The sequence below is a fragment of the Pleurodeles waltl genome, chromosome 2_2 (assembly GCF_031143425.1).
Source record: "Pleurodeles waltl isolate 20211129_DDA chromosome 2_2, aPleWal1.hap1.20221129, whole genome shotgun sequence".
In the NCBI taxonomy this organism is placed as follows: domain Eukaryota; kingdom Metazoa; phylum Chordata; class Amphibia; order Caudata; family Salamandridae; genus Pleurodeles; species Pleurodeles waltl.
In genome coordinates, this window is record NC_090439.1 from 682,371,395 (window position 1) to 682,384,005 (window position 12,611).

Here is a 12,611-nt window from a genome sequence, read left to right on the forward strand (position 1 = left end):
CCACTTTGATGTGGGTGCAGAGCATGGAGGTAGAGAGGAAAGTTTCTGTTGATTATGGAAAAAAGGGTCTATGGAAACAATAGCCTTCAATGCAACACGTCACCACATTGTTATTGGACACAGAGATCTAGGCAGTGCAAGGTCGATTTCAAATTATTTCACATCACGAAATAGTGGTGCCTATTTTTGGTTCTTATGTGCCCGATTATTGTGTATGTAAATCTGTTCTCATCTTGATCAACACAATACATGGCCATTAGTGTTGTTTCCATCTGCCAACTACTAATATGAATGCAAGAGCACCCACAGTTGCCTCTACCTCCCACATGTGTGAGTATTAAAAGAGATGAAATATTCACATTGTGTCAATCTAGTCATGTCTATTTTTGTTTTCACATTGCATTTAATCTCCTTTGCCACTACACTTCAAATTTTAGAAGAAAAAATAGATGAGCCATGAGTAGAGAATAAGAGAAGATAATTTTTTACAGGAGCAAACAAACTTATCAATTGATGAAGCGAAGGTTAGACCTCAAGTCTTGTTGTGGGCCCACACTTAGTCTCCATTTTAGATTTCCTTTTTAACTTGCCACCTTTTTCTGATGGTAAGGTTTTACATGTTTTTCAGTAATGCAAGAATGTGCTACATACACATTTATTCTTGCTAGGCATTGTTGCACTGTAGTCTGCACATTTAATCCCAGGGTTGTATAATCAGAACGCAATGCCCTTCTTTTATTTACTGTGCTTGTTGGAGACAACTCCTTATTCCAGACAAACTAAAGAAGCGGTTCTGCACCTCTGCCACAGAGCATTTTATTATTTAAATGGCATTCAAGCTGAGCTCAGTGAGAGGAACACTTCATACTAAGAGTACCGTGGAACTGCAGTGAACTGTGACTGAGATGCAGCTCTGCTGACTCTGACCTTCATCTTGCGAAGGAAGATTGCCTACACACTTAGACCGGCTTCCTGACACGTAATACCAAAGTAGGGGGGTTAGACTATCCGAACAGATCTGGCAGAGGGTACTTCCACTATTTTGTCTTTAGTATAGTATTAGGGATAGATAGGCGTACAGTAACAGTGGTAACAATTAACATGGTTGAATTGTTTATATTTTTCACCATTATAATAATGCTTATGATAATATGGTAATATGTCTCATCTGATTATTCATCGCAGCTCACATTTTCTTTAAAAATAAATGATTATTTCAATCAAATGTTTTGAGAATGCATTTTTGTATCTTCCTTGTTTATACCATAGGCATACACAAGTAACAAAACAATGTGGTCAGGTTAGGGGTTTAGATGTGATACTGTAGCGATCCAAAACAAACCAACCTTTACTGATAATATAAGAAGACTAAGGCCCTCATTACAACATTGGGGGTCGGACCAGCCAACAGGCAATGCCGCAATAAGGATGCCACCATCATACCAGTGGTGTCCACCCTATTACAATGTTTTTGGCGGGCTGACCGGTGGGAACATTGTAATAGAGCGTTCCTACTGGTCAGTCCAGTAGGAACAGTGCTACGATATAGGTTTCGACTCCTTTAAGGGAGCAGAGTCCCATACCGTAGCACAGAGGGGGCTGATCATCACCCTCAGAATATGAAATGTCTGCAAAGTAGACAGTGCGCATTCTAACGGTGCTGGACAGCCTGCCATGGAAATGCTGGTGGCAAGGGAAGCAATCATCCAGGTGGCGCTGAGTTCAGCGTCGGCCTGGCTGAGTACAACTCAGACCACCGCCATGCACTCTGAAGCCATGTTCCCAGCGGGGACAACGGTCTCCTGGGGGTCCCAGCACCAGGGTCATAATGTGGCATTGGACCACTAAAGTTGCAGTGGTCCGACCATCACTGCGAGTGTGGTGGTCCTTAGACTGCCACACTCGTAATAAGGCCCAAAGTCTCTATATTGTGAAGTTCGTCTTGATCTGATACACAGTCCTACTAGACTCATAGGGACCGTTTAGCAGTCTCTTAGTTTAACAGCAGTGCCTTAACATCTAGATCTGGAAGGAACACGTCACTTGCTGATACATCTGAGGAAGTCATTGTGCTAATGTTTTTCTAGGTTTGGTCTGGATAGTTTTGTTAGTCTTAAGAAATTTTAAAAAATCATGAATAAACAAATTCATACAGAGATGGACTTTCAGTCAACGATCTTGATTACTGGGACTGAACTTTTTATTCACATTTTACTTCCACCCACCACAGCATACAGCATGGGGCAATAGGTCAATCCACGTCATCTGTTTGTTCTATTGTACTCTGAGTGACATTAATCACATCTGCACATCTAGCTAAAAAGAAGCGAACCTCAGTGTCAGAAACGGTAGTTCAACATTTTACTAGGAAGGATCTACACTGTTTTAGTACAGTTATATCAAATGGCTATTTTTATACATTTATATTTTAGATTACAAAGAAATGAGCACCACATTAAGGCATCAGAACGTGTTCTTATTTTCTTCTAGTGGCATATGCTTGGAATAAATATAAAATCAGAAGAGCTTGCCAAGGCCAGACATTTTGACATTGCCCATGCTTGTTTTACCTTGCTGCCACAAGGTGTACTGGCTCCAGTCGCCCTTTTCTCGTAGATTTTCATCTTCAGGTAAAAATAGTCCCTTTGTGGGGTCCATCATGGCAAGTCCTTCATCCCTAATAACTTTCCAGTTCTTTTCTAGGGCCTAAAACAAGAGAGAATATTGATTAGTTAAAAAAAAACCTACTGTGACTATTTATTTAAATCTATTAGAAATCATAATAGCCTTTTTGCTTTTAAAATGCTAAGAAGCATGAAAAATGAAGAGCTTGAAAATATATGTCCTGTTGTTCAGATGAATCATTACATACAGCGACTAAAATAACATACAGAGTAGCCACAGCGGGACAGGTCGCAAGAGAGTCTGATAAAAGGTTGTTGGTCTCACTAGTGGGACAGGCAAGTGGTTCTCCCATGTGCGTCGGTGCACTTAAAAGCTCATTGTTATATACCTCTTGACAGGCAGGGCTCACACGGAAAAGGGGCGGTGCATGGGGGGGGGACTATTTAAAAATAATTTTTTAAAAAACATACTTTTTTCCCGCCCCACACCGCTTAATCTGCTCCATCTTGCAACGCAGGCACAGGCTCGCAGCTTTCCCTGCAGCCAATCCTGACGCTGCTCAGAGCAATGTTAGGATTGCCTGGGAGCACCAACCCAGGGTGCTCCTAAGCAGACTGGGAATTTGTGCCTGCTCTCTCCAGCCCGGCATCACAGTGCTGGAGAGAGCAGAGTGTGCATATGTGTGTTTTGCCGGCCCGAGATGGCCGGCCAAACATACTTGCGCACTGAGCGGGAGTGCTATGCCCTTCCCATCTGTCCCTGTCACACCTGTGGCCCTGCCCTTTTTATAGTAAAAACATAATAAACAAAGTTTATTATGTTTTTACTATAAACGTTTTGCAGCTGCTGGCTGGAGGGGTGGGGAGGGGGAGACGCCCCTCCGCCATAGCGGTGGAGCCGCCTCTGACTCTTGAGGACGTACTGTGCTAATCGAGCTATTGAATGTGCTCCCACTTACCTACTGCCTCAATCATCTACAACGTCATGCTGGCAAACGTTGAGGCAATTACTGATCAGAACCAAAGTTAAAGCCTCCAACTTCCAAGGTTTCAGAACACTACCTGTACAGCAATATCTCTATGATAAACCTATGCGAGTATAGGGATGAATTAAGGGCACTCTACAGACTCAATCACCTTTTGGTGTGGATCTTAACATACATTGGAGGAGAGCTAATTCATAAGCTTTCTTAACACATTTACATCAGTATCTCTGGTTGAGCCGGATGTTTGTGACTTTCTGCAACAACTATTTAGTAAGCATACAACACATTCTGGTATGAAGTGACAGACATCACTAAGGCAATGTGGTGCCACTTAATTCTATCTTCCTCCATCGGTTAAATCACTTCCCCGACATCAGGATACTTTACACCTTCACTGTCCTATATCATTCACTCATCCAGTTACCATTCATTTATTCAACTGCCAGGTTTACAACGCTCCGAAGATGACCAGAGAATGCGAATGAGATTCATGTTTAAGGCAAACTGCATGTACACAAACCAGAGCCCTGGCAACTATGGGTGTAATTGTTTTGCAATGTTATAATCTATTTATTTCGAAGTTTTATAAAACTCAGGGAACCACTTTTCGGTGACTTCCTGGCACTGTAAGCCAAGTTCCAAGAAACTATCAAAGGTTTTGGCCACTCAATTTAAGCGTAGCAAAAAATCAGACTCTTAATTTTAAAAAGTACCTGATAAAAGACGGTAGTGGACAGCAAACAATACTGAGACTGGAGATCATAATCTTTTCATCTTCATCTCATTTTACATTTATTTAATTTGTGCAGGCAAAGCAAGAACATGTTAAGCTTCAAAGCACACATATAATAAAACAGGAAAACAAACATTAACAAATCTTAGATTTAATGCACAAACTTTCAACAACTAAAACTCAAACCACAGAATGCAACAAATATGTTTGCTGTGCAACAGAATAATGCATGGCGATGCGGGGGCAGACAATGATTTCGAAAGTTTAACCCGCCACACTGATTCTTTCGTTCAAGATTACTACATGGTCGTCTTACAAACTTTAAATCATTCCTTCATCTAATTTTTTTCAGTGGCAATACATCTTGAATAATAATTTGTCTAGCTGAAATGATAGATTTATTGTGTATTAAAAAGAGGGCTATCACTGTCAGATGTAGACTTCTGCCATTTTCTTTCTCTCTTTTATAAAACTTTAAAACCCAGTAAATCATGTGAAAACCACAGATTGATATCATTCGGTAAAGGCGCTCCTCTAGAGTTTACTGTATAAGGATACCACAGGCTGACTTACATTTAGAAACGGTTGGCTTAACATGTCTGAGGAGTCAGAAGGCACATGTGAACAACTGTGAGATGCATACATACGCCTTGTGTAAACCCTCTTAAACTATTGTTGCAATATTCTTAGTGTCTACTTTCTTTGGGCCATGCAATTTAGTTCAGCTTGGATGGGTGTAGCTAGGGAGAACTGAAGTGAAGGAAGGCCTATTCAAGATAAGGGCACAATGACTGATTAACGAGGCAGACACTAAAAGAATATCAGCAATATGAATAACGTCACCCTTATGCTAAAAATAACCTAAAGTATCATGAAAACTCACAGTCTCTCTAAAACAAAATGTTCATTGATCTTTACATTAAAATCACCTAACATTAGCATCCGCTTGCCCACTGCACTCATACTCAGCCAGGACCCTGCGGGTGAGTGCTGTGACTCAAACACGCAGCGAGGTGGGGAACCTGCAAGGCTGCAGCATGCAACAGAGGCCGAAAAAACACAAATAGTAGCCTGGGAGAAAAATCAACAACCAAGGTCAGATCTGCAGGAGGCAGCTGAGATCTGCCATGAATTTGAATCTTAAAAATAATGAATTGTTACATGAGGAACGCGTTAACTAACGCACGGGTTTGCAATGAACTGTCTAGATGTGGCATATTTACTCCAAACACAACTTGCACCAATACACGTTTACGCAACACATTTGTAAACACTAATAGGAGCAACGTTTTCATTCCGTTTGGGAGGCTATTATTATTATTCCTCTAGCAAAAATGGTAGCTCAGTGCATACAGTGGAAGGCAAACGTATCCATAACCTACAAAAGACAATTTTATTATTATTATCAAAGAGCTTCTTTGGATTAAAACCATAAACAAATTGAAGAACATTTTAAAAGCTGTTCAAAATGCAATTAAGAATTGGATGGCCAGAGTGATGTTAGTGCAACCTATACCAATTCAATCCCTGTTGATATGTCCAGAGCCTCTTAATGGATGCTGGGCAAAGCAAGGGAGCAGCCACTATAATTCCCCGCTAGTTTGGGAAACGATTCCAAGAGCGTGAGATGTAGTTGCAAGCACAGCCAACTAAAACACCAAATTGTCTCACAGTTCATAAAAACAAACTTACCTTCATTCATTCCTAGGTTCTCATGCGAACCATGTCCTAGCCATCTAACATGTATTTCGTCAACTGGTCATAACCCAATGACTCAGTAAGGGCTTCTCAATACATATACTATATCTGAAAATATTTTGCTGCAGAACTTTGTGCGTGATTCGTGACAGGTAACAAATTACTGGAGATCAGAAGTGAGGATGTAGCGATGGTGGGCAAAAAATGTAGCTCTGGAATGGGTATCCAGTGTAGCATGAAGATGGCTGAATGCCATATGCTTACAAGCATGAAATATACGTCAATCTTCAAACTACACACTACATATACTGAGAAGCCCTGATGAAGTCAGTGGGTTATGGCCAACTGGCGAAACACATTAGCTAGCTAGAACATGTTTTACATGAGAACCTAGGAATAAAATATTTGTTTACATGGACTGATGAAATAACTTAATATTTCATTTGGGTGTGCTTGCAACTGCAGAAATCCAAACGGTTTAAAGAACTAAAATCAACAAAGAAATATTCAACTAAATCTTAATAGATCATAAATTCTAACATACCAATCATAGAGGAAAGTGTAAAATAATTTACCTATTTTATAATCAGTTCAACCTGACTTATATGTGGAAAGTTTTATGTTCTTATATGCATACCTTTTCTCCACATGTTTATTGGTTCTGTTGCGAATGTATAAAAATACTTAATAGCAATAAGACGCAGGACATTTGAATGCACTCATTATTGGATTGACAAAATATACAAATCTCAATCAATAAGCTGTTCCGGAGCAGCGTGCTACTCGATGAAAAGCACTTCAACGCCTCGTCAGGGGTAGTAAACGCTATATAAATACAATTACAATAAATAACATCTTCTTTCTTTCTAGCTCACTCACTAGCAGGTCATAATTTCACATAATAGCTGCAAATTCTCCATGAACGCACAAGAAGAACGAGTTACTTACCTTCGGTAACGACTTTTCTGGTGGATACATTAGCTACCTGTGGATTCCTCACCTAATGAATACTCCCATGGCGCCAGCATTCGACGGAAATCTTCTTACTAGTCTCTGCAGGGGTAGTAAACGCTATATAAATACAATTACAATAAATAACATCTTCTTTCTTTCTAGCTCACTCACTAGCAGGTCATAATTTCACATAATAGCTGCAAATTCTCCATGAACGCACAAGAAGAACGAGTTACTTACCTTCGGTAACGACTTTTCTGGTGGATACATTAGCTACCTGTGGATTCCTCACCTAATGAATACTCCCATGGCGCCAGCATTCGACGGAAATCTTCTTACTAGTCTCTGCACGTCGACGAGGACGTCACTCTTGCCCACGCGACGCCGTCTGACGTCATACAGGCAATAAGAGGTCCTCGCCGACGTGCCGATGACAGAACCAACATTTTTTACGTGCATGAGAATAATAATAACCCAATGTAATGAAAGAGCAAATCAACATCTCTTAATATTGTAAATCACACAACATTGCAATAAAATAGCTGTAGATTTAATATAACCTTCTTTTTTTTTTTTTTTTTTTTTAAACAAATAAATATATTTATACATACGAATCATGTATATACACAATATATATAGATTTATATATAAATATACACATATATACAAATATCATATATGCAAAATGTATTGCAACTTTGAAGACCAAAAGGAGCACACTCAAGGATTGCTTGGAGAGACCAAAAAGGCAACGGGGAGGCGGGTGGGACCGTGAGGAATCCACAGGTAGCTAATGTATCCACCAGAAAAGTCGTTACCGAAGGTAAGTAACTCGTTCTTCTGATGGATACAACTACCTGTGGATTCCTCACCTAATGAATAGAGTCCCAAAGCAGTACCACGCCCGGCGGTGGGTGCCTAAATGGTCAAACCAAGAAATCCTGCAGCACTGACCGTGCAAAATGACCGTCCCTTCTGACCTCAGAGTCCAAACAGTAATGTTTCACAAAAGTGTGAAGGGACGACCAAGTTGCGGCCTTGCAGATGTCGACCACAGGAACACCCCTGGCCAAGGCCGAAGAGGCCGACTTAGCTCTGGTGGAATGAGCTCTAATGCCCTCAGGCGGATCCTTCTTTGCCAAAGAGTAACAGATTTTAATGCAAAGAACAACCCACCTGGAGAGTGTTCTCTTGTGGACTGCCTTTCCTCTCCTCTTGCCCACGTATCCGACAAACAGCTGATCCTCCAGCCTGATATCCTTCATTCTGTCGATATAGAAGCTCAACGCCCTTTTTGGGTCCAGGCGATGTAGTCTTTCTTCCTCCTTTGAAGGATGAGGCGGAGGATAAAACGTGGACAAAGTGACTGTCTGAGCCAAATGGAAGGGTGAAACAACCTTCGGAAGGAAAGCAGCCTTGGTCCTCAACACCACCTTATCCCCATAAAACGTTATATAAGGGGGTTTAACCGATAAGGCCTGCAACTCACTCACTCTCCTTGCAGATGTTATAGCTACCAGGAATACTGTTTTAATAACCAAATACCTTAAAGGGCAAGAATGCATAGGCTCAAAAGGGGACCCCATAAGGAAAGACAGGACCAAGGACAAATCCCATTGAGGCATAACGAATGGTTTTGGAGGATATTGATTCAGAAGACCTTTCAAGAACCTGAGAACAATAGGGGATTTAAATAACGACGGTTGGTCTGGAAGACAAATGAAGGCTGACAAGGCCGACAAATAACCCTTAATGGTAGCCACTGCACAACCTTTCTGCGCTAGAGACAGTGCAAAAGACAAAACATGTGACAGATGAGCATGTAAGGGATCAATCTGTCTCTCTCCACACCACATAACAAATTTAGACCACCTATTAGCGTAGATAGATTTAGTGGAGTGTCGCCTGGCCGCTAAGATAACATCCACTACATCAGGCGGGAGAGAGAAGGAACTCAGGTTGCCCCGTTCAATCTCCAAGCATGTAGGTGCAGACTCTGGAGGTTGGGGTGTAGAACCTGCCCCTGCGACTGCGAGAGGAGGTCTGCCCTGAGAGGGAGACGGAGCGGAGGGCACAGTGAGAGTTGGAGAAGGTCGGAGTACCATACCCTCCTTGGCCAATCCGGAGCTATTAAGATGACTTGGGCCCGGTCTTGGCGAATTTTCCTCAATACTCGAGGAATCAAGGGTATGGGGGGAAACGCGTAAAGCAACTGGTCGCACCAGGTTATCTGAAACGCGTCCCCCAACGCTCCCTGCATCGGATACTGGAGGCTGCAGAATAACGGGCAATGCGCGTTCTCCCGAGTGGCAAACAGATCTATCCGAGGAAACCCCCACATCTGGAAGATTAAACAGACTTGATCTGGATGGAGACGCCACTCGTGGTCTGCCGAGAATTGGCGACTGAGACTGTCCGCACGTACATTCAAGACCCCGGCCAGATGATTTGCCACCAAGCAAATCTGATGGTCCTTTGCCCAGGACCATAGCCGAAGAGCTTCTCTGCAGAGAAGGTACGACCCTACTCCTCCCTGTTTGTTTATGTACCACATCGTGGTAGTATCGTCCGTCAGGACCTGTACCGACTGACCACGAAGGGATGGGAGGAAGGCCTTGAGAGCCAGACGTACAGCCCGTAACTCCAACAGATTGATATGAAACACCTGTTCCTCTGGAGACCAAAGCCCTTTGATCTCCAGATCCCCCAGATGAGCTCCCCATCCTAGGGTGGAAGCATCCGTTATTACCGTGGCCACTGGTGGCGACTGCGCGAACGGCTTTCCCTGTGAAAGATTGTTGCCCGCAATCCACCACTTCAATTCCACAGCAGCATCTCTGGAGATCTTGACAGTGCCTTCTAAATCTCCCTTGTGTTGAGACCACTGCCTTCGGAGGCACCACTGAAGAGCCCTCATGTGCCAGCGAGCATGCGTGACCAACAGAATGCAGGAGGCGAACAGACCGAGCAGACGAAGGACCTTGAGGACTGGAACTACCGCTCCATTTCGAAACATTGGAACCAATTCCTGAATATCTTGAATCCGCTGAGGCGGAGGAAAGGCTCGACTCAATGTTGTATCCAGTACTGCCCCTATGAACAGGAGGCGCTGAGAGGGCTCCAGGTGAGATTTGGGCACGTTCACCGAAAAGCCCAGGTCGAACAACAACTGGGTTGTTGACTGCAGATGATGCAACACAAGCTCCGGGGACTTGGCTTTGATCAACCAGTCGTCCAAGTAAGGGAATACTGCTATCCCCTTCCTTCTGAGCTCCGCCGCAACCACTGACATCACCTTTGTGAAGACTCGAGGTGCTGAAGTAAGACCAAACGGGAGGACCGCAAACTGATAGTGCTGCGACCCTACCACAAACCGGAGATACTTCCTGTGCGACTTGAGTATCGGGATATGAAAGTAAGCATCCTGCAAGTCGACAGACACCATCCAATCTTCCTTGTTCAACACCAAAAGCACCTGTGCTAGGGTCAGCATCTTGAACTTTTCCTGTTTGAGGAACCAATTCAAGATCCTCAGATCCAGGATTGGTCTCAACTGACCATCCTTTTTGGGAATCAAGAAGTATCTTGAGTAACAACCTCGACCCTTTTCCTGCTCTGGGACCAACTCTACCGCGCCCTTTGAAAGGAGGACTTGAACCTCCTGTTCTAGCAACAGGAGGTGTTCTTCTGAACAATAAGATGGGCGGGGCGGGATGAGGGGCGGGAACTCCCGAAAAGGAAGGGCGTAGCCTTTTCCCACAATGCCGAGAACCCAAGTGTCCGTTGTGATAGACTTCCACTTGTGGAGAAAATGCTGTAATCTTCTCCCTACAGGAGAGGAGTGAGTGGGAAACGGTGGAAGCCTAAGGCTGCTTCCCCTGCTGCACCCCTCCAGAGGACGAGGAAGAGGCAGAGTGCTGTTGAGAGGCTCCTCTGGTACGGACCCCACCCCTCCCCCTCCCTCTAAATGACCTATAGGGGAGGGAAGAGGTGGGTTGCTGGAACCTCCCCCGAAAGGAAGAGGAATAAGAGCCACGCCCAAATCCCCGAAACCTCCTGAAAAATCTAGAAGAGGCAGAGGAAGAAGGAACTTGCAGTCCTAACGATTTGGCTGTGGCTCTGCTCTCCTTAAATCGTTCCAAGGCCGAATCTGCCTTGGCTCCAAACAGTCTGTCCCCATCAAACGGGAGGTCCAGCAGGGTCGACTGCACATCCGCAGAGAACCCTGAGTTTCGGAGCCAGGCCTGTCTTCTTGCCACCACAGCCGTGCCCATTGCCCTGGCCACCGAGTCGGTCGTGTCCAGCCCAGACTGGATAATCTGGGTCGCGGCAGCCTGGGCTTCCGAGACCACATCCAAGAGACCCTGGGGGAGCTCCGTAAATGAAGACGAAATATCATCCATCAGAGCATGGATGTATCTCCCCAGAATGCACGTTGCGTTGGTGGCCTTCAACGCCAAACTGCATGACGAAAATATTTTCTTGGACTGCGCATCCAGTTTCTTGGAGTCTCTGTCTCCAGGCACCGTCGGGAAGGAACCAGGCGCTGACTTTGAGGAACAGGAGGCTTGCACCACCAAGCTCTCCGGCGTAGGGTGTCTAGAGAGAAAGCCAGGGTCAGATGGTGCAGCTCGATACCTCCTGGCCACAGCCCTATGAACGGCCGAGGAAGACACCGGCTTCTTCCACACCTCCAACACCGGATCCAGCAAAGCCTCATTAAATGGCAAGAGAGGCTCAGCTGCAGCAGAGGCCGGATGCAATACCTCTGTCAGCAAATTCTGCTTCGCCTCTGCCACCGGCAAAGGCAGGTCCAAAAAGCTCGCTGCCTTCCTCACCACAGCATGAAAGGAAGCAGCCTCCTCCGTATATTCCCCTGGAGATGAAAGGTCCCACTCAGGGGAAGTGTCCAGCCCACTGGCTGTATCCAGACCATGCAGTCCGTCTCCAGAGTCCTCAATCTCTCCCTCCTCTAGGACTCGCTGGTACTCCTGCTCTTCTAAAAGACGAAGAGCACGCCTCCTCGAATGAAGTCTCTCCTCGATACGCGGAGTCGACATGGCCTCCGCCGACGTCGAAGAACGGCGCCGATCGCCAGAAGCATCTGACGCCGCGTCCGGCGCCACAGGCAGCTTCGGCGCCGAGGCAGGAGCCGGAGGACGAGGTCTTGGAGCCGATGGACCAACCGGAGTCACAGGGCAAAATCCTGACTTCGACGGAAGGGCAACCTCCGGGGCCGAAACATCCGAAGCCACCGGAGCGGCCACCGACGCCGGCACCGGCGCCGAGCCCACATTCCCGAAAGGGAGAAAGGGCATAAAGGGTGCCGGCCGAAGAGGCGCAGGATCACCCAACGAAAAGGCCAAGGGCCCCGAAGGACCAGCCGGAGCAGCTCCTGGAGCCATCTGCTGAAAGATGGTATACATCGCATTAAGAAACGCTGTGAAAAGCCGGATACTGGGGTGCCTGGATCGAGGGCGACCCCGACGCCGGCCTCGACGTCTGCGACGCCGGAGAAAACACAAGAGGCTGCACCACCTCAATCACCGACGCCTGACCAGGCGAAGTCGGTGACGCCGGAGAGGGCAACGGCGTCGAAGGATGCGGCGTGACCGT

The 12,611-nt window shown here is 45.3% G+C and overlaps 1 protein-coding gene across 4 annotated transcripts in view; it reads right to left on the bottom strand.

Moving 5' to 3' along the window:
- Positions 1-12,611, bottom strand: part of ASPH (aspartate beta-hydroxylase) — a 590,871-nt gene that overhangs the window by 46,975 nt on the left and 531,285 nt on the right. For all 4 annotated transcript variants that reach the window (XM_069220239.1, XM_069220242.1, XM_069220243.1 and 1 more), the window contains one exon: positions 2,571-2,706. In XM_069220239.1, the coding sequence (XP_069076340.1) occupies positions 2,571-2,706 (136 nt within the window). The remainder of the gene's footprint in view (positions 1-2,570; positions 2,707-12,611) is intronic.